This window comes from Buceros rhinoceros, unplaced genomic scaffold (assembly GCF_000710305.1).
Source record: "Buceros rhinoceros silvestris isolate BGI_N320 unplaced genomic scaffold, ASM71030v1 scaffold950, whole genome shotgun sequence".
Taxonomy (NCBI): Eukaryota; Metazoa; Chordata; class Aves; order Bucerotiformes; family Bucerotidae; genus Buceros; species Buceros rhinoceros.
Window position 1 is genome coordinate 6,300 of NW_010387643.1, and position 22,852 is coordinate 29,151.

The following is a 22,852-nucleotide window of genomic DNA, read 5'->3' on the forward strand; positions in this document are numbered from 1 at the left end:
GCTGTTGAAGCTGTTAATGGAGAAACAACCCTCTGCTTTAGTGATGGCATAATACTGTTTGCAAATACTGAGAGCAGGCTGTAGACAAAGACCCTAAATTCACTTCAGGATCTAGATTGTGATTGGTCTCATTTAAGAATGTCATGGCTTTAGGTTTTCATGGTAAAAATGGCTGTGGATAATGCTAGTTTCCCGCAAATCATGCTGTACTGAACTTCTATTCCAATCTAATGACAATATTGGAGAAAGCCTTCAGTCTCTGCAACCATTCAGTTCATTTTGTTGGATTTTTCCTTTGTTTTTGAAACCGCTTCTGATTCCCCCCGCCCCGCTTAGGATTAGAACTGTTTTTCATAGTCTGGGCTGTTAATTATTTCTAGTTGCTGTAGACCTGAACTAGCTTGCAGCCAGTAACACCATGCAAAGATTTTCCATTTTGTATGAAAATACCTTCTTTTCTTCCCCAAGCTACCAGTTTCTTTTTTCTCTTGATCCTGTCCTTGTTAAAATAGATATTACATATATATTGAAGGAGACAGACAATGCTTCATACCATCTGCTGCCCGTTTCCAAAGCATCTTATGAATGCATGCTTGCTTTGGTGTAGTATGTCTATGTTACCGCACAGAGATTCTATACCTGTGGCAGAGTGGGTGGTTTGTGCAAGACATGAAAGGCAATTGTATCAGGATTATAACTAGAGCTCTGAACTGTGGTTTGCACTTAAGACACTTTTTTTTTTTTTTTCCCCCTGTACTTCACAATACCAAACATTTGGTCATGGTTGCTCTCTGAAAGGTAAGATCTGCACAGCCCTTGCTTTTTACCAAAGGGTGGAACGTGACCTGCCTGTCTTTGGATATAGCTGGTCAACAAGATGGAGAAGATAAGAGCTGAGCTTTTGGATTTCATAGATAGGAAAAAACGCTGCCAAAATCTGTAAGCTGAAGATGTCTGAAAAATAGATAACACCTAAAATATTTACCACTTCTGAGTTTTCTTCTCAGCAGGATGACTCTTGAAAGCCTAACTCAGAAAATGTGGATGTGGTATGCAATTTTTGCTGTCACTTTATGTTTGCCCGTCACTTTAGGAAGTGTAGTGAATTGAAAGTATTTTTTTCAATTTTTACATCTAAGTGCATCTAATGGGTCGTGATTATTCTTTTTCTAGGTACACGAAACTTGGCTATGCAGGAAATACAGAACCTCAGTTCATTATCCCATCATGTGAGTAATTTTTTGTCTCTCTGAATCTTAATATACGCTGTTATCATTGAGCGCTTTCATGAGTAAATGACGCGCTTTCCAACTCCCAGCTCAGCTTTGCTAGTCTCTCGTCCATCTGGGAAGTGATACTCATTGCGTTAGCATCTTTGGCTGGAGTGTAGCTAAACAGAACTCCTTGTTTGCAGTTAGCTAGGACTGTTGCTCGTTAAATCAGCTCTTGGTTGCTATGACAAAGATGGAGAGAGCTCCAGTCCAATTTCCTTTTTATCTCCATTATTTTTCTGCCAGGACTCTTGAGTAGACAGAATGCAATTTACCTCCTGTCTACCTGACTCCATGGTTACTGCCCGGATAATCTGGGGAAGGCTTCCAATCAAATTAAGTACTAAAGTGCAGGTGGTGTCTGCCTTATTTACATTGTCTGGGACTGTAGACAGTTTAATATTCAAAAAAGTTGTTGCTATTAGAAAATGTTCTTTTTGGGCATGTGTTTAGCAATTAAAATGGTTTTGCCCATTTCACATGCTTTTGTTGAGCAGATTTACTCTTAGGTTTTTTTGTATGCCAAACTTGTTTTAAACATTATACCTTTCTGGTGTCCTTGATTTAAATTGTTTTCTTAGTAGTTGCTCTCAAATGCTATATATATATTTATAAATAGTAGCACTGACTACCTGTTTATGTCTATAATGACATCTATTATCTGAGTTACCTCTGCTTACGTTAATCGCTGTCTTTTACTTTTTGTGCACTTCGTCAGTTGACTACTTATTAATGCATCTAGACTGCCTTGTAGCTCCTCACAGTAGAAGGTGTAAAGATGAGGAAAAAAAAGATATTCAGTGGCCAAAGAGATGGAGGGGGGACCAGCTCTTTACCAGATGTAGTTGCAGTACTGGTAATATCTTACTATTTTAAGTATTGGAAAAAATTCAAACCTAAACCACTGGTAAAGATTTAAATGTCTTATATTAAAGAAGAGGAATAGCAGGAGTTCCCTCTGAATTTGTTTTAAATCCTCTTTTATAAAACTACAAACTTGTTGGGGCATACACGTGTATCTAAAAAATTGTTACCTGTCAGTAATTTTTGGTGTTGATAGTATTTGGTACCTTTGTGGGTGATGCCTGTCTACTCTGCATTTTCTTCTCTGTTATTTAGATCCTGATTATGACTGATTAAAAGAAAACTGTGTATACATAAAGTTATGTTTTAAGAGTACTTTATTGAATTTTTTTTATAGCTTGCCCCAGATTTGTTTTTTTGCTGTCTCATCTTCTTGCCTATACCAGCCCTCATCCAGTAATTTTAGTGCTAGTTGCAGCCTGCTAATGGGAAGTGTAAGTGTCTCCTTAAATTTCTCTGTAGCACTGCAAATTAACTTTTCCCCTTCCCGCTTCCTCCTTCACAAACTGGGATAATGACTCCAATACTTATTTCTGAAGTACATAGTTTATTTTCTTCTCCTCTTGTGCTCTTAATTCTGGAGTTGAGGCTCAGAAGATCATGTGGCTTAAAGATTATCTCTGGTGGAATGCTGCACTTGCACAGGTTTGGTGACTGCTGGAGTCTGTAGCAGAATGCATTTTTAGATTTTTTTGAGAGTTTTTGTTTACATTAATGAGGGATGGGTGACCACAATCCTGTGTGATGCAGTGAGAATGAACTCTGCTATACTGGTTTGTCAGTAGCTAGCTCACTAATTTCTACTGTCTGGAAACTATGCTTTCTATATTCCAATTTTTGTTCCTGGAAAAGAATCTTTTAAGTAAATAAATATTCATTACTTGGTATTTAGCTGTTTTAAATTTGTTTTGACTTGTCTGGGTTTCATTTTAAGGTATTGCAATCCGAGAATCAGCCAAAGTAGGTGACCAGGCTCAGAGGAGGGTAATGAAAGGCGTTGATGATCTGGACTTTTTCATAGGAGATGAAGCCATAGATAAACCTACCTATGCTACAAAGGTAATCATGGACTATTTCTAAGTTTTTCCAAAGTTTCACACTTTTATTATAAAATGTTCCAGGATTCCTTCATAGCCATTTAAAACACACTTGATGTTTTAAAAGAGCATTTTTGTTGCTTTTTAAAAACTGCACGTTTTGTTTTATGGCCTTACCATTTTTTGATTGTCTGTTTTACTAGTGCTGTCCTGAGTGATGGGTACTTGAACGCTTGTGTAAATATCCATTGATACAGTGCAGCTGTTCAGCTTTCAAAATTATTAGCTATGAAAATAGTAATAAACACTGAATATTTAAATTCTTGCTAAAAGTGTATCCTCTTGACATGGCATATGAGCTGGGGAATGTGTTGGAAATTTTTGCTTTAGGGAATATCACAATTGCTTGGTAGCAGGCTGTCTTCAGTGCAACTTTTTTGTGAATCATATTTTCCATACCCTAGTAAAGGACTTCTTGTACTTACAAAATGTTACCAGCTTATGAATTATGTGGAAAAAATATTTTATACATCCTACTGTATTCCTTAAATGTCAGCTGTGTTCTTAACATTGAACAAAATGTAAACATCATCCCTGCCAGAATTTTCATTGAAAAATATGTAGCCTATATGGTCTTTATTTCTTTTAATAGATTGGAAGGCATATTGAAGCCAAATATGATTCTTGAATTTATAAATGGTAAAATTTATACAAAAAGATACTAATACGTAGTACCTCAGTAGAGCGGTAACGGTATTAGGAATAGAGTCTGGATTCTGGCTTCTAATCCTGCAAGATAGAATTGCAGTTTGAAGTACCTGGGAGGAGAATATAACTTCAAGGAGTGTCTCAGAATTAGAATAGGTGAGTTAATAAGGTAACCATGAGATGAGGTGTTTTCATTCTTGCAGAAGACGAAAGGATTTGGGGACTTAGGCTATTTGTATTTCTGGGTTTGTTCATCTTTGCATAGTCTTGAGAGTTGACAAGTTTTCTTGCTTCAGTGGCCTATACGACATGGTATTGTTGAAGACTGGGACCTCATGGAGAGATTCATGGAGCAGGTCATTTTTAAATACCTACGAGCTGAACCTGAGGATCACTATTTTTTAATGGTGAGTTAATGGCACTGGGTAAGAATATTTTTGTAAGAGAAAAACTAAATGTTCCAAACCCAAGTAGCTCAGTTGGATGATTTTTCTTTGTACGCATCTTTTATTTCTTCAGCAGCCGGGTTCAGAATGGGAAGGAAAGTCATGTGTAAAGCTGCACTGATAATTAAATTCTGTTCGTTTTGTGATCCAGGCTACTTCAGTTTGGATTTTGTTTTAAAAGGCTTAAATCACCTTGTATAAACTAAATTCTGTTTGAAATTTTCTATTTTGAGTTCAAATCTCTCTCTAATTTGGAGAATTTAAAAAGTTTAATTACCATACCAAGCTAATCAGTGCGTGAACTGTTAAGACTCCATTGAGGTGTTTTTTTAAAAGTGTTTTGTGATCCAGGCTACTTCAGTTTGGGAACACACCAGAAAACAGAGAGTATCTTGCAGAAATCATGTTCGAATCATTTAACATACCAGGACTTTACATTGCTGTTCAGGTGAACTGAGTGAACATACCCTTCTAAAGTACAGTGCAGCTGCAGTGTGCATAGTCTTCTGCATGCACGTGTCTAAAATGTTTGAAACAGTATTTTCTGAGATTGTAAATTAGCACACGCTGAGTGCTTCTAAATATAAACTCTTTCTCTTGTAGGCAGTGTTGGCCTTAGCTGCCTCTTGGACGTCACGGCAGGTTGGAGAACGTACTTTGACGGGAATTGTCATCGATAGTGGCGATGGAGTGACCCACGTAATTCCTGTGGTATGTAGCAGAATGCAGTTTGAAATTATCAGCGGTTTGGGCAAGAGCAGGGTTTGTGCACTATAGATTTAATTGAGAATTGTCAAATGAAACGTTATTTTTAAATTTTTAGTGTTGCTCGGTTGTTTGGGATTTTTTGCTCCCTTATTGTTTTGAAAAATGTATTTTATTATGTGAACTTATCTGTGCAATAGGAAGGTCGAAGTAAGGAATTGTCAGTGCATCTTTTAGAGGCTATTTCTGTGTAAGACCTTGTTTTCCATTACTGCGAGGCCTCAGTTCTGGTTAATATTGATGCTCATCACTGCTTTGGGTCTCCTGCATGCCACCAATGTCTGACAAGAAATGTCCTAACTGTTTTGATGTCCTGCATTTTGATTGTTTAGTGTGGCTGATAAATTGTGCTTTTTATATGATTTTATTGTATTTTAGAAGTTAATGAACAAACACTGCTTGTGTTGAAACAACTGCAAGCTTGTATAAATGTTCCTCTATATGGTCGATCTCATACAGGTCAATTATGTTAGGATGTTAAAAATACAGATTTGCCTGTGCATAATGACAGCTGTTCTGTTGATGTAATTTTGTCTATTTCTGAGGCATATAGTATGCTTGAATGATCAGTTATTTTAGAAGTGAAAATTTGATTCCTTTTGACTTCATCTTGTGTTTTGGTATTAACCTGGTCTTCTCAGTGTTTTTTTACCATATGAAACTCTGACCAGTATTAAAAAAAACAAAACAAAACCAAAAACCAACAAAAAACCCTGACAAAAAACAAAACAAAACCAACAAAAAAACCCAACAAACCACCACCAACAAAACCCCACACCAAACAAAACAAAAAACCAAACAGTGCCCCCGCAAAACCCCACCTAACAAAAAACCAAAACAACCAACAAAAGAAGAAATAATGTTGGCTCAGTAATGCCTGTGTTTTCAGTAAGTGGATCCTGAAAACAACTCACCAAATAGATTTCTTGGTTTTATTGTACTTATTGTTAGATACCACTTCATTGGATTTTTTTTTTGCCTGAGAAATTTAACGAATTTTGTATGTTTTCCTGTTACTTCTTCACTTTCCAGCAAGACACGAGTGGTCTCTTTATATTGTTTGCTTTTCAGATCGTGCCCAAAATGAACTATGTCATCAGACTGTCTTCTAACGTGTGCAAGATTTTTTGTCTGTCACTTGTGTATCTGAGATAATCAGTGGCAATCAAGGCCTTTTAAATAACCCACTATGCAGTGGGTTGCACACTTCAATAGTAATTGTACAGTTTCAAGATTTTACTTTTTAATTAAAAATCAAACCAAAGTATTATAGAAACGAATGTTAGTTTTGCTGTTAGTTATTGATACACAGTAGGTTTTTCCCTAAATATCTTTTTTCTTTTCTCCTACACAGGCAGAAGGCTATGTAATTGGAAGTTGTATCAAACATATTCCCATTGCAGGTAGAGATATTACTTACTTTATTCAACAGCTCCTAAGGGAAAGGGAGGTGGGAATTCCTCCTGAACAATCTCTGGAGACAGCAAAAGCCATAAAGGTACACTCTTCGTTCTCTCTTAATAAATACATAAACAAAACTTTGAGCTAATTTTTTTGGCTTTAACAAGTTGCCAGTGGCAGTCTTAAAAATGCAAATGTAGGCAGTGTATTGTAATTACACAAGCTTCTGGTGGTTTATCCAATCAAGTGCGGGGGAAGGAGAAAGAGGAAGAAAATCTTCATGCCAGACTGTTCGGAGTGTCTATGTTATGCACATTAAATCAGCATTTTAAGCTTTAGATTTGTATAAAATTTGCTTTCTAATTTAATAATAAAAGTATGTAATGTCAGCAGGGTGATTATGAGGGACTGATCTTGCAGTGAAAGCTTGCCATTGAACTCCTTTATCATCACAGACCTAATGGTTGTGAAGTTTTCATTTTGAGAGAGACTAATCTAGATGAGTCAGTGTGTAACCTTATTGAAACAAACAGACCATGCGCACGGCTTGTAGGGTTGAGTCTTCAGCAGTCGTTTGGGTGAGAACATCTGTTGAACAGCTCCCTCTGTAACAGAGTGCTCACATGTTTTTGTTTTCTGATCACATTATACTTTAATTCAGTGTTGGAATAATTATTTTGGCAATTTTTAATGCATAGTATTTCTCAACAGGAGAAATACTGTTACATTTGCCCTGACATAGTGAAAGAATTTGCCAAGTACGATGGAGATCCCCGGAAGTGGATCAAACAGTATACTGGCATCAATGCAATCAACAAAACCAAGTTTGTTATAGATGTTGGTTATGAAAGGTTCCTTGGACCTGAAATTTTCTTTCATCCTGAGGTAAGAATAGGGACTAGCAATATTAAGTTGTAGAAACTTCACTGTATGAGTGAAGAGAGGGGGGAGGGAGCTGCTCTCACTTTTGGTGCCACTGCGCCATCGCGTGGAAGTTCAGTATCAGTGAGTCTCCTGACAGTGAGCCATGCGCAGTCTCCAATGACTTAAGCAATGACAAGGACAACATGAGCACAGCATATAATTATTTTCCTCATGTCCCATGTAACATCTAAAACATCTTACTCTGTTTCTTTAAAGTCAATCTAAAATTGAGAAGAAATAGTTTGAACTTACTTGCAGAGTTCATACAGTATTTTCTGTCTTTCAGCATTGGTGTAAACCAGTGTACCTCTATCCTGTGTATTCGATTATGGGGCCCAGACCCTTCGGGCAGCGCTCTGCATGGTAGCATTGCGTCAATAATACTCCAGGTCTTGGACTCTGACTTGATACTGAGTCAGTTTATAAAGCTCAGATGCTGAATTTGTCCTTGAGAGGAGTCCATTGAAATCTCTGTTGGTGTCATCATAAGTAACGTGATTAACTGAAGTAACATAAGTAACATGTACAATTCTAAGAAACATTACGATACATAGTCTGTCTGGTGTTTGATAGTTTCAGGATATTGTGGGAGAGGAAAGAGTCAATTTTTAATATTACAGCATAGAGAAGGTCCTTTCCATTCCTGTGGACTCCGTTGAGTTTATTGCAGGCACCCATAACCTGTAACACTGTTAAGTTTAATCAAGATCCACGTTAACACTGGTGAAGGTTCCCTTTGTCTGCCCTCCTATCAGAAGAATATTAAAAATCCTCATTCTTTCACCTTTTGTCTAAATTGTGGCCTTAATCTCTGTGCGGTCAGTTTGTAGCCATCTGATCTTGTGCCAGTATTAAACCTCTGGGCTACATAGTTTGTCCTCCCTGCTGTTCACCCGTGTGATCTTACAGAGAGGCATTGACTGCCATGTCAGACATCATTTTAATAGCTCCTCTTTCCTTCAGTTCTTTCAAAGCTCTAACTTAACAGTTCTTTCAAAGACTGTTAGGTACAATATAAATGATTAATTTCCATTTTCTTCATTTCTTGATAGTTTCTTGGCTCTGTATTGGAAAAAAAAACCAATAAACCACTGAACTGACTTTCTAGACAAGACAAACATGCTAGATGATACGTACTGCATCCAAAGAGACTTTCTCTCTGGACTTCATTAACTCCTCACTTCAAAGAGCATCAAGTTAGCTAGGTAAAAGCTGCCTTTGATAAAGCCATCTTGTAACCTTTTCCTAATTTCAGTTTGCAAAATGTGTTCTGAAGTCTTTCATGTTCTTAAAGTTAGGCTTTGGGATCTGTAGTTACCCGGAGTATTTCTCCACTTTTTAACTTGGGTATTTTACTTGCTGTTCTCCAACCATACGGTATTTGCTAGCAGACTGCAATTCCACATGTCATTTCTCTTGTCCCCGTTCTGGCAGCACGTGATAATCTGCTTTGGATGCCGTAACTCTCATTTTTACGTACTCCTTTTGCCCTGCTGTTTTATTGACACCTTTACAGAGAGCTCAGGAGAAGTTTTCAGGCTGTAGTTCCTTCAGATGAGGACATTCTGTGTGAAGCAATGCTGCTTCTTTCTTCTCTTTTCATTTACGTGGCTTTGCGTTGTAGCTTCTTGCATGATTAATTCTTACTGTGGAAATCAGCTTGAATTCTTGGGGATTTTTCAGATCATCCTTATGGTTCCTCATCTCCAAGCCAACTTCCTTTGCTAATTTCTCTTTCAGCTCAATGTAAACTCGTTGAGTTTTGGTTTTCATTATTCATCGAGTTAAGTACATCTTGTTAAGGGTGTAAAGCCCAAATAGTTTCTATGCCTTTGGGAAAGGTTTAAAGTTATAATATATCTATAATAAAATACTATTGTGTATTGGTAAATCATTTAATTTCGCAAAGTGTTCTTTGAAGGGGAAAACCTATGCTGTGAACCGTTTGTTCTTTTAAAGCTCGTGTTAAGTTTTAAGTGGAATGTTGCCACTAGTCCAAGACTGTTTTCTAGCATTAGCAACTCTGACTCTCTAATATTTATAAATGCAGAAATTTACATTAGCACTGTATTGATGTTTGGATCGATGGGGACTTCCACTCAAGGCCTCAAGTATTTATGCCTTTTTTTGATATTAGAGATTTTGTGTGCTTGGAAAAAAAAATCTGACTTTCTGGTGTCAATTTAACATAAGTATTTTAGTAAGGCTGAAAATTTTTTACAGGGGTCATTCCAATTTGCACACTGATATTTTTGATTTCACTTAAAAAGGAAAGTCAGGACCACGTTGTACAGTAACAGTATGTTTAGTATTGCAGCAGAACTCAAACGCGTGCCACGTGCAATAGTACGATCATGGTGTATAAACTGTAAACAGTGAATCTATGACCAAGGAAGAGAATCTGCGTTCTCCACAGAAAGAGGAATTGTCATTTTCCTTGTACAGAAGTGGGTTTGTTATAGTGTAGAATAAGTGGTGAGCAGGAGTAATACGGACTCCTGATTCCCACCTGCCCCCTTTCAAAGCGCTGTTACAAAAATCTTTCTTCTCACTTACGCCTCTTTGTTTCTCCATTCTTGCGATGAAAAATCTAATGCCTGTTCTACTTTGTTTTAGTTTGCTAATCCCGATTTCATGGAATCCATTTCGGATGTGGTTGATGAAGTTATACAGAACTGTCCCATTGATGTCCGGCGTCCGTTATATAAGGTATGGTCTTTCTGTTTAAGAGTAACTTAATTTATTTGAAGACTTAAGTAGGAAGGTCATTGTCATGAAGTGTATACGTAGCTGTGAGAAATGTGAGCTTTGAATAGAAATAAAGCTCAAGTTAAACATTAAGTGCCGCTTTTGACTGAAGAGTATTCGATATTGCCTCCTTTTTAGTTTTGAAAGATGGGTTGTGTGTAGCTCCGGCTGGATATGTAGGTAAGTATTGTCCTTGAGGAACTGCAGCAGAGGGATGTTATTTATATCTGACATTTATAATACAAATTCATGTGCATGAAGGTCTTTAGTTTTTGCCCATTTTAAGGATGACATTGTGGTGTCATCCCTCACTGTGCTCCACTCCCTGCTTTATTAAGCAGTAATTTCAAATACATATTTTTCTTTTTTGCTTTCATAGTCTTGATTTCTATCTGTCTCATGGCTGCAGTTTTAGCCAGGTATTGAACCCTGTATTAAAGTACCGGAAGGCTTAAAATCTTTTAGGAGATAATAATTAGGTCTGCTTAAACTTGCCCAGGGTGTAGTCCAGAGAGTACTTTGTCACTGCATCCTTAAGAAAAGGAAAGGAAGGTACTGACAGGTGTAGCCTATGGCAGCTCTCTCTGTATTGGCAGCACACCCTGTGCTTCCTGGTGGTTTTCTGCTTGTGCAGCAGCAGAGCCCTTTTGGAAATAACATCGTAAAGTGCTAGCACGGAGAGGTTTGCTTGCTCCTGTAAAAGGTGGTAGTTTTCATCACTTGATAGAATGAGCATTAAGTTCCAGCTAAACATATCTCAAGGTGATCTATCACTTACAATTTTGCAGTCTGTTTTGCTTGTCCAGTAAATGTAATCCGTAATCTAGAATGAGACATAGTGCTTCAGAGCAAATCTGTAGAGCGGGTTAAGGTGGGGAGTTAAACTACTTAACAGGCTCCTAGTTGGAGTCCCCTGGTTGAGTGTTGGAGTGAATCTGGCAGTAGATGCCTTCAGTGGCTTCAAGCTTAGGTATGTTGCAGATGGTTTTAGGAAACTCTTAGTGTCTGATTGTGCTTCAGGCCTGTGCTTTTTTTCCTGCAAGACCAAAGCTGCCATGGAGCAACAGCTTCATTGCTTGATAGGGTAGGAATTAGTACTGACTTCCAGAAAATGGTATTTAAAAATTGAGGTTAAGTTGCTGTTTCCTCACCATAATCAGCAGGCAAATAATATTCCCTTGGCTTGCGGCTGACTGAGAGTTTGTTAATTCATTTTCCCTTTTTCATTATACTTGCTTAATTAAAACACTTACACAGTTATCTGTTGAATGTAATGATAGATTTCAGTAGTTACTCATGCCAATAGTAGCTCTCTTTAAGCAAGGTCACTTCAAAAGGACAAGCATCTCATTTTTAAAATAGTGCATAGGTGCAGAAATCCTCTCCTCTTTCTCTTTGGTTTCCATGGTTTATCAATTTCACTTGCCCACAGTGCTGTGCGGTAGCCAGCCAAGGCCCTATGCTTTGGATCTGGGTTTCCATCAAGCGTATTTGGATTCTTCCTCAGTGTTCATACAGAAAATACCCACAAGTACCATTCTTGCAGATTATATGTGGTATATAGCCCTTGGAGCATTGTTTCACAGCCCAGCTTTTGATTTCCTGTGGTACTTCTCTTTTTCAGTTTTATTGCCAGTACCCCTGTTTCCTAATCTCATCAACATCTCTCTTATGAGGCCAGTTATCTTACCTTGTGCTGGTGTTTGGACCAGCAGGACCTTCATAAGACTTCAGCTAGATGCCATAGCTCTCATCTGTTCCATACCAAACACAAACGTTCTTTCACATGTGATGAAGCCGTTTTAATCCTATAATGATTGCCAGCAATGCACTCTTTTAATTCCCATGATTACATCATCTTAATGTGATTGCTTGGAGGAATTGATTTATATTCTTATTCTGTGTCTCTTTGTGTCTCTAACACAAGAGTGGAGAGTTCTGGATCGCTTGGGATGATCTGCTCTTTGCTAAAATGGAAGAAGATAGGAAGACTGGAACCAGGGAACTTGCATTGAAATTTGAAGAAATAAGGTGGACTTTTTTTTTTAACAAACTCAAATCTTTAGAAAGCAGAATGAAATTTCAAGTGAGTGCTCAGATGAAGTGATAGAGGAGTGATTTTGGATCTTACCACATGTCTGATATAATATGGCACCCTTGCTATATTGATCATTCCTGTGCGTTGAATTCCATTGAAAAATGACCCATCCTGCATGATCTAGAAATGCCATCGTGCTTTTGTGGGGCTCAGTGAGGCGTTGCATCACTCTTGGCGTTCTTTGGGAAGAATGGTGTATAGTTCGTCTAGTTCTATTTTAGGAGAATTTTTTAGCTTCTTTTTTTCTTAAAATACTGTTCCACAACCTTCCCTTTTATTTGTGTCGTATAAATATGCAGTATAACTCATATCACAGGAATGCAGAGAAGTTAGAGGGAGAGAGCAGCAGTATGATGTGTACTATGGTCTGCTGAAAAACGTGGTCTTTCCCCCAGCTTTCAAGTTATGATGAGCATGGTACTAAACACAGTGTAACTAATACACACCCAGCTTGCATCAGTGGGAAAAGTCTGCTCTGTGCTACAGCCACAACAGATGCTGGTACTGGATGTTTTCAATATTAGTTGCTGCTTTAAAAATCTTTTTTCAGCCTGGAAATGCTCTGAAACCTGTCCTAACATTTGTCAGTTAGGGGCATTGTTGTTTGGCACTTAGTGTCAAAAAAGAGTAGCTGAGTTTAACAGTTGCCTAGAGAATACCGTTGTAACAACTTCAAAGATGGACAAAGGGCTTTCAGAAGTTCTAAAACTTGCTTGATATTCTAGTAGATGGATTTTTTTGTTGGAACAGGTTCAGAAACTGTCACGTTTACTTTACACTCCACTTCGTTTTCCTCCTTCCCCATCCAGAGTCTCTCCTCAGATACTTGCAGAGTTTAGGTGGTAACAGGAGATGAGGACAGCATTGACAGTTCTGAGGTCTGTGCCTTCTCCTAGGAGAAGGGTGCAAGTGTAGGGTCATTGACTGGACTTCTTTCAGAGTTTCTTTGCTATATATTTGGTACAAATATATTGATGAAAGAATTTAAGATGTGTCACATCTGAAACCAGGTAAATTCTGTGAGAAATATCTCTGAAAGATCCTAGCCAAGCATGTTTAAATATTCATGGTTTAAATCATGATGGATCAAGTTGTAACATCCTTGACCTCAAACTTTTAAGCTAGCTTCTGGTGCTGAAAACATTGCATGAAGTGGGGACTGTAGTGTATTGGCAAGCATTATGTACACTAAAAGTACATAAATCATCCAGGTTTTCACTGGAAAAAGTGGTGTCAGAGTTCTCTTGAATGGTTGGACTGTTGACTGCCCAGGTCATAAGGAACCACCCTCAAAGCCTGGAGTGATCTGGGGAGCTAAAGAGGTGCTAAACATCCCCTTAACATCACTTCTAACGTGAATTGCTGGTAAATACTTTGTGTGAAAAGAGCTTCACATGCGTTGTGTGGTGTGTAGGTGGCGCTGCCAGACCGCTGTGCGGCGTCCGTCTGGACGTGGTGAGCTGCAGGCAGAGATACAGACTCAGTGCTGTACAGCTTACTCACTGTATCAATCCTGTTCTTGCCTTTCCTCTCCGAAATCGTAGGTATGCTCAAGCAGAGGACTGGACAGGGTTCAACTGACTTTTGCTTATCTGTGCTTCATCAAAATGACAATGTTTGCTATTAATTACAAAGTGTGGAGCGATGAGATGAGGCTGGGGAGACTGCCAGGCCATTAGATCTGCATCTTACTGGCACCGATGATAAGACATGGGGACAGAAGGGTATTCCTGTGATGTCAAGTGAAAGCCCCAAGTCATTAACCCTGTTGATGTAGCGCAGGAGTGCTGAGGAGAAGCAGCCCTGTTTATTCCTATCACGGTTCTATTTAAATTTATGACATTACCTCTGCTAACTGGTTTAACAGTGGCTCAATACATGCGCAGTATTTTGCGGTTATTTTTGTGTCTGTGGAACAGCACAACCATAAGTCATGCTGAAATCTTTTGCTATTTCTCAAACTGTTAAACGATCACTGAAAATCCTGATTTTAAAGAAATAGAAATTTTTAAGTTTGACTTTTAATGATGAAGAAATATTGTTCTTCACAGTACATTTACTTTATACATATCGAACGAATATATTACAATGTTGCTCCTTATACTTTCCATATGATGTTGGCAAATATTGCCCTGTTTTAACTGCAGTACCGTAGGCATATAGCTTAATTGATTCACTTGCTGGTGAAGTGCTTGGCTTCAGCTTGTGAACCTTCCAGGTTTTACCCACAATGATTTTTATTAACAGACATACATTGCTCTCATTACATGTCTCTGGCGGTGTGGTTGCATCATGTTAAACAACTGTAATTTAGGCCATCGTTTGGGATGTGATGCTGAAGTTCATATTTACTAGAAAAGCAGTGGGTGTTTCTTGGTTGGTGCTGCAAGGTCTCAAGTGTCCAGCTGAGAGTGTGATTATACCACCTTACAAGGTGCAGTGTAAAAATGCACAAACCAATTCAGCACCTTCTGTTTGGTAGCACTGAGTTCTGCAGAACTCAACTTTTGAAACTCTCTGGAGGGTTTTGTGTAAGTTTTATTTAGACAGAGATTTCAGTTACAGTAACTAGGTGGTTTTGTTAGGTAGTTTCACATCTCTGCAGCATTATGCTGTAGAGGCATGATCCAGAAATGGTGTGGAGAAACACCCAGTATCATGGAGTTCATAAGAGAATCGAAAGGTATGGATGAGAAGTGGGAAATTTCTTGCCAGCCTTCTGAAATGATTGGTGGTCACCCCATTTTCCTTCCAGAAATGGCCTATTGATTATTTACTTGTTGTGAGTAGCTTTCTTACATGTGTGGAACGTCTTCATCTCTCTCTTCTAAGGGAATACATTCTCTTGAAACCACTTACATTGTCAACAGGTTAGCTATAGAAGTAAAAATCAGCTGGCGCTTCTTTCCATCAGACGGTGTGATAATCAGTGTTAGCTGCGAAACCTGTGGTCTGCTTAGAGCTGTCAAACCAGCGGAAGGGTGTTTGAGCAGAGTAAGATCAGAAGTCTTATCTAAAGGAATCAGCTGGAAATAAATACTTAAATTCTAACTTCCTTGATGTCTTCTTCTGAGAGGCCAGAGAATTCCCATGCAGTCTGAAAACACGAGGTTGTGGGTAGCTTTCTTACATGTGTGGAAGGTCTTCATCTCTCTCTTCTAAGGGAATACATTCTCTTGAAACCACTTACATTGTCAACAGGTTAGCTATAGAAGTAAAAATCAGCTGGCGCTTCTTTCCATCAGACGGTGTGATAATCAGTGTTAGCTGCGAAACCTGTGGTCTGCTTAGAGCTGTCAAACCAGCGGAAGGGTGTTTGAGCAGAGTAAGATCAGAAGTCTTATCTAAAGGAATCAGCTGGAAATAAATACTTAAATTCTAACTTCCTTGATGTCTTCTTCTGAGAGGCCAGAGAATTCCCATGCAGTCTGAAAACACGAGCATCACTAGTAAGCTTTTTTCACAGATGTATTTAGCATGCTTCTATGTTACGTTTTTGTTAAGTAGTTACTGGAATTACTGTGTTGTGTTACACTCCGTTATTCTAGAGAAGGTACTTGCTGTGGGGGGGTGGGTTTTTGGTTATTTGTTTTTTATCTGACAGTCTTTCCTCACCTTCATTGGGTGCTTTGTGGGTGGTGAGTGTTTTGTTTGAGGAGGGTGGGGAGTGTGTACGGATTCTGCCTTCATTGTGAGTGAGAACTGCCTGGGTTCTGACCTCTTTGCAGAAGACTGACCTGCTGGGTTGTGGTAACTCACAGAAGCTCGTATGTGTGCAGTCTTCTAAAGAGTTAGTACAGATTGGGCCTCCTGCTGACAAGAAGTACAGGGAGCAGGGGAACTCTGGCTCTAAAATTAACCATCTTATCATGGCAGTTGGGGTCACCGAGTTAGATCCAAAATTGAGCTTGGCCTGGCTTGTAATGAGGTGACTCACCTTTTCAACAGGTATACCCTAGTGCTTCTTGACCAGTATTGTTGCTAAACTTCTTTCAGTGTGTAGTAGTACTTGAATACCCTGAGGAAAGGCCTAAACACTTACCTTCTAACCCTGGAATGATGAAAGATCTCCCAGTGTTACCACTAACACTGTAGTTGCATGAATTGGTCTGAGATGTATTCAGACAGATATTCTTGGGTGTATTATGGAACCTGTTTTTAGCAGTAGCATTGTCCACCTCATGGATTATACTTGGAAATGTAATTTGCTTTGAATAGAATTACTGCTTTCCCCGTCTTTGCCAACTTCATTATCTCTAGGCAATATTTTCCGATGGCATCTTTTTAATTGCTATTTCATCACTCTGGTTGTTGGTTTTTTTTTTTTTTTCCCCCATTAGCGATTTTGTTTTCCCATGTGGAGTGCGTGACCACTTTGAGGCAGGGGAAGAGATGTTCTTATGTATGGGGGGAGCAGGGGGAATCTCCCTCCTGCTTTGATTTTAGGACCAATTGTGGTTTCAGGCTCCCATTTATGTGTGTGGCTCCTTCCTTTTTCTCTGTCCTCCTCTTTCTTTCAGGAAATGTTTCAGTAATGTCGTGGGGATATGTGCTTTTCTTTTAAGCACACCTGCCTTGTTATGCGCTCTTTTATACTGTAGATAATCTGAAGCTGTGAGGAAATGAATTTTTTTTTTACTGCAGTGGTTTTTATGATGTGCAGAGATGTTTTTCCATGAATAAACAAACAGGTTTCTTCTCACTTTTTACAAGTTACAAACAAGATTTTCTTTTTTATCTGTTGCTTAAAATCCAAGCAGCTGCTTCTGCACACAAGTGCAAACACTTATTAGCGTGTCTTTGGCTCTTCAGATCTGTGTGCAGGCTTTGTGGCTGAAAACAGTGGTTCAGGGCTTCTTTCATTATGTGCTGAGTCTTGGTCTGCAGTGTCAAAAACAATTACCGAGAGAGAATCCTTTGACCTGGGTATAATGAACTCTTGATCTCAGCTGAGTTCCTTGTGGACATGTCTAAGGCATGTAAGTGGTTTTAGTAAGCACTAATTGGCACTTTGGTTTGCAGTTGCAGCAGTGTGCAGGGGCATGCGGCCAGTTCTGTCACACAGAGTTAATTTCTCTCATTATGAATGCATTTTCGCTGCCACCAATGTTACGTTCTAGGGTTCCTGTTTTGAATCCCCCACCTTTGAAATTACTGTTTTGTTAGTCTATGACCCTACAACACTATCAGAATTAAGAATGGGACATTCAAAAACCCCTGTTTAAAATCCAAGTACAAGTCCAGGCAAAGAGGCTTTTGCTTTTGCTCTGAAAACTAATACCGGGCAAGCTGGTGTGCCAGAGAAGTGAAAGGCACTGTACTGTCCTCTCTACTGCAGTCCTCTTTGGAGGTGTGGTATCTTTTTGAAGAATTATTGGACTTGCTTGTTGCTGTGTTTAGGAGTTTAGCTAGATAGCATCTTTCCAGAAGCTGTAAAAAGCTAACAGTCTTGTAATGAGACTAGGGCTTCATCTGAAATCAGGGCTTACTCTGAGCATCCCTGGGAAACTTTTAGTGGTAATGTCTTATTTCTGCTGCTCTGCATATGTAGGGCACTAGCTCACCATTTTAATGGAATCTTTCCTCTTTGTAATAATGTAATAAAATAAAATGCTTCTTTACAGGGGAGGAGAAGAAAATAGGGGACCGTGGACTGCCTATGGAAATTGAACAATGCTTAAGGTTATTCTGCATAACTTGTCAGCTTCCTGATGATGTTGAGATCCAAACAGTTGCCTCTGCAGTGTTGAGTTTTGGGAAACTTACTTGAAGATGGATTTAAAGAACGTGTCTTTATTTTCTGTACAGAATGTGGTCCTCTCGGGGGGATCCACGATGTTCAGGGACTTTGGACGACGACTGCAAAGGGATTTAAAAAGAGTAGTGGATGCGAGATTGCGACTTAGCGAGGAACTCAGTGGTGGTCGGATAAAAGTAAGTAAACATTTCAAGTGCATTAATCCCATAAGCAGGGAAGGAAATAAAGCTCAAAATTTTCACCTTGCTAGCAAAAAAGCAGTATTGTAAAAGGTATAGTGTATATGTTTGGGTGTTAAACACGTTGGCAGCCTTGCAATGTGTGTCATGTCTTTACAGGAATCTTAAAGTCACCGTGAGCAGCCTCTAAGGGCAGTTCTGGTTTCCTTTCTAGATGATCTGGGATCTTAGCAGTAGGCATTGAGGGATGTAACTATTGTGTCCTTCAGCATTCTAATAATGAATTTTGTAACTTGGTCTCCTGGAGAATGTGGCAGACTGAGTAATGAGTGTGAGATAGAGCTGGAAATGGAGGGGTGACGATGTCTGGGTCTGAGTTTTCAGTGTGTAGGGATCTTGCCAGAAAACATAAACCAACTAAATACAAACTGTTTTGCTTAGCCTAAACCAGTTGAAGTTCAAGTGATTACACATCACATGCAGCGTTACGCAGTTTGGTTTGGCGGTTCCATGCTGGCTTCAACAGTAAGTCTTTATCAAAATTGTCCTTAATTTTTTTTATTACGTGTTTTCTGTCTATATATGATCTGAATACTAAGTTTTATACCTATTCATTGTGACAGCCTAAACCATGTCACGTTCTGGAATCTTTACCCAGCTTTTTGCTAAGTAAAATTTGTACAGGGCAAGTGGGAGCATCACCTGAGAGAGGATATCATGTTTTGACATAACTCTGAAGTAGTTTTTGTGTGATAGTTGTAATATAGTCCCTTTATTCTTGAAGTCAGCACTAGAGATTAGTTAGGACTTCAGGAATATAGGGTCCAAATCAATGGTCTTAGGCCCGAGAGAGAAGCAGATACAAGAAAATGGGAAGCAGATACAAGAAAATTCCTGTCTCCAAATTGGGGTTTTTGCTGTGTTTAAAAGTAGTCTTCTGTCCAGACATTCTTCTTGATTAACTGTATTTGTATCCTAGTATTTCTAGTTTTATTTTATTTCAAAAAAGTAACACCACATCTTAAAACTGCAATCTGCGAAAATGTTAAGGCGTTAATTTGTCTTCTACTTGATCTGTTCTTATGCTTTTGAGGGATTTTTCTTTTTTATTTATTTTCATAGCCAGAGTTTTTCCAAGTATGTCACACCAAGAAAGACTATGAAGAGTATGGCCCTAGTATTTGTCGTCATAATCCTGTTTTTGGAGTCATGTCATAATGCTCGTCTAATGGAAACAAGATCTCTGATATCTTGCTGGTGAAGAAACTCATGTAAAGCAGAAGAAGGCAGCAGATACTGTAAATACTGAAGCAAGACATGGTTATCTCTTGGAAGCACTTGGATCACCACCGTGCACTAAAGCACAACTTACAGCCCTGAGTCATTTCAGTAAAAGCCATTTCTCTGCTGACTACTTTAAAGCCTATCCTTCTTTCTTCCTAAATGTGAGGTAATTGAAAATAGATAAGTCTCGGTTTAGGAGGTTGTGCACATACTACTGAAACTGAATCTAGAACAATAAGGCAGTGTTTTGCTGCTTATGGAAAGATTTAAACCTTTCCCACTTGTGCCCTGATTCTGCAATCAAATCTTCAGCAGTGGAGCACTAAATACCACATTGCCTTCAGGGGAGTTGGAAGCAGATACAGGTACCTGCCCAAAAGGATTAGATTGCAGGATTGGGACTGTACTTTGTAAATGTAGGGTTTTCATATCATTTTGTATTTTATGATACTGGTAGGGTGAATTGATGACTAGTTCTAAGCACGAGCAGCTATCAGTGTCATGGAATGATGTTACGTATTTCCAGGTGTGAGGCATGTATTGGAGTTGTGTTGGTATTTTTTTGGGGGGAAAAAAAGAAGCCATGTATGCTAGAAACTGATTTGTTCTTGTTTGGATGACACAAACTAAGTGATTTACAGTATTGTATGAAGTTTATTATAGCCACTGTTACTTTGTTTTGAATTTTCTGAAACTGTTTTATAGAAGATGATGTTTTGTTTTGATGTTGGTGAGTGGTGGATGACACATGGGCCTTGCACCAGTGAAATAAAAGCTGTTAACATCTTTATGAATGTTTGTGGTAGTGTTGATTTACACTTTTTCACAAGGTTAGCTTTCCATTTTCGTGTCCGCGTACATGGACTCATAGTTACACTGAAGTTGGAAGGAACCTCTGGAGATTTCTGGTCCAGACTCTTGCACAGTTCGCGGCTCACTTCAGAGTCAGATCTGGTTGCTCAGGACCAGTCAAGTTTCAAGTTTCTGTGAATGGAGGTTCCTTAATGTCTCTGGCAACCTGTTCCAGAGCTTAACTGTAGAATTACAGCCTTTCATCCAGCAGTACCCCCAGGTCCTTCTCTCAATCACATCATCCCCCAGCCTGTATTGATGATGAGGATTGAGCTGACCCAGGTGCAGGACCCTGCCTGTGGCTTTGTTGAACCTCAGGAGGTTCACATGGGCCCACTTCTCCAGCTTGTCCAGGTACTGCCCGTAACTACCCTATTACATGTGCATGTTCCTGTGTTGTGGATACAGTGGTTTTTCTTCATGGTTTAAATCTAAGAAGAGTAGGAAATCCTTATTCTCTCTGTGCTGATACTCCTCTGATCTCTGTCAGCAGAGGTTTTGTAACAGTTTCTGTAGCCCAGTAAGAATTTTGTAACACACATTGGTTTGGTTTTAACTGGCACAAAGGGACAGAGACCAAGCAACTATTTGTTCAGCATAAATTAGAAATTACGGAGTGGGACTTCATGACTCAAGCCTGGTACTGAAAGCTTTTGAACTTAAAGCTCAGCTCTCGGGAGATCACACTGAAGCAGACTTTGCCTGGTCCTCTCACTAAAAAAGAAATGGGTGATCTAATATAACGTGTACTGTTCCAGTGGTACATCAGCTTGTCTGTGTTTAAATCTATGTGTCGAGTTTGTTACTGAACTGCTGGCTACTTAGGGTTTTGGCCTGTGTGATGAGCAGAACTGTGAGCACAGCGTGGCTGGAGTCAGGCTTCAGAGGGAGACTTACACGTTTAGTGCAGTGAGCAAGTGCGGGCTCAGGCGCTGACACGTTCACTTGGTGCTACAGAATAGTGGCGTAGTTATGTGTCCTGTAACCAGTTTTAGACAGGCACTGAGGTATCTTAGCATTAGCAGGTGGTATGTTTTTGCTAAACGCTGCAGACATAAGGCATGGGCACACATTTGCGGGGTTTTTGGGGTGTTTTTTTTTTTTGTTTTTTAAATGAATGAGGAAATGTGCTCACATTCATTATTCTTTAAAAAAATTTGAGATGTGATGTGTCAGAGGAAAAATGCAGATGTGAGTTGTTACCCCCTTCTGTCTTGCTGATTACTGTTGGGCTAATTTAAGCTTGTTGGCAAGTAAGTTTACCTTTTCAGTTTCGTGGATTCCTTGCAAATAGTTAATGAATAACCTGAGGATCTGTGAACAGCAAGTTGAAAATTGATTTCATAACCTGCTGGTGTTGACACTCATCTGAGAACGAGCACAGCTGTTGGGTTTGGATCTTCTTGGACAGGAGAAGGACTTGAACCTGAGACTTAAAGCTGGAAGGGCCAGCAGGTGTCTGTTCTGTCTCCAGACACTTACCAGTAGTTACTAGGGCACTTTTGCAAAGCCTGATTTCTTAAGGAGTGCTCTCTCTAAACCTGATCCATCAGGGCAGATTTCTGGAGCCTGGTGTGAGGTAATAGTTTGCTGCACTAATAACTTGCTGTTGCTGAAGGGGTTGTGGTCCTGTCTTGTCCCTGGAGCAGGCTGTGGTGATCACAGGGTGAGGTGATTAGACATGCTGACCATGCAGAAACCCCTCCCCACTCCTCTTTTCCTGAATGCAGCGATCTGTTAGATTGGCTCACCATGTTTGGTGGAAGTTTACTGAATATAACAACCTGGATGTTAACTGATCTTGAGCTTTGTTGCTGGTTACTTAATGAGTCTTGTGAAGTTGATTCTGCTGTTTTGGTTTTGTTTTGCTTTTTTAATTGGCTTTCAAAATGCCGTGAACATCTGTTGAAAAGCACTGTAAAGACCCAGTGAACAGCATTGCTTCAGAGCTGGGACTGCGCGGAGACAGCGCATGGGTAAGCTAAACAGCAGCAGGAAGTTCAGTCGGATCTGCATAGTTGTAATTGGGTCTTCTGACTTTGAGGATTCGATATCATGTGTCCATTAGAAAAGGGGATTACCTGTCCCCATCAACCAATTGGCAAATGGCGTGTTTTAGCCTTGGTTATCTTGGACTTGCTTTGAGTTGATGCTCTTAAAAGTGGAAGGTATTGTTTACTAATTGGTACTTTTGATTAACTACAATTAGCGGAGTCACGGCGTGAACTGGCGTGCTGATCTTTCTATAAGTAACTCATTCTTTGTGATCACTAGGTTCTCTCCTCTGGAAAACGTACTGTTGTGCCAGACAAGTATTGGAAATGGAACAAGTGAAAGCTTCTTTACAACTACCGGAGACAGCGCGCAGAGTTACGCCGCCTCCTGTTTCATTGAGAAGTGCATTGCCTAATCTTAAAAGTGCTGTGTGGTGGCGGTCAGGTAGTTCCAGTGAATGAAAGCTCAGGTAAAACTATGTCAAAGGAATAGCCGGTTCCCTCATTTTCATACACTGGCCTT

General features: G+C 39.4%; 1 protein-coding gene across 1 annotated transcript; it reads left to right on the forward strand.

Annotated features, from left to right (window-relative positions):
* Positions 1 to 1,173: 1,173 nt before the first annotated feature.
* ACTR3B (ARP3 actin-related protein 3 homolog B (yeast)) lies at positions 1,174 to 20,277 on the forward strand (the record flags this gene model as incomplete). The annotated part of the gene is made up of 11 exons (XM_010145641.1): positions 1,174 to 1,229; positions 3,070 to 3,194; positions 4,177 to 4,287; positions 4,688 to 4,774; positions 4,930 to 5,037; positions 6,446 to 6,589; positions 7,204 to 7,377; positions 10,033 to 10,125; positions 18,071 to 18,196; positions 18,641 to 18,724; positions 19,322 to 20,277. Coding segments are annotated over 11 exons (1,204 nt in total), but the record flags the coding sequence as incomplete, so codon positions are not given.
* Between the last annotated feature and the right edge of the window lie 2,575 nt (positions 20,278 to 22,852).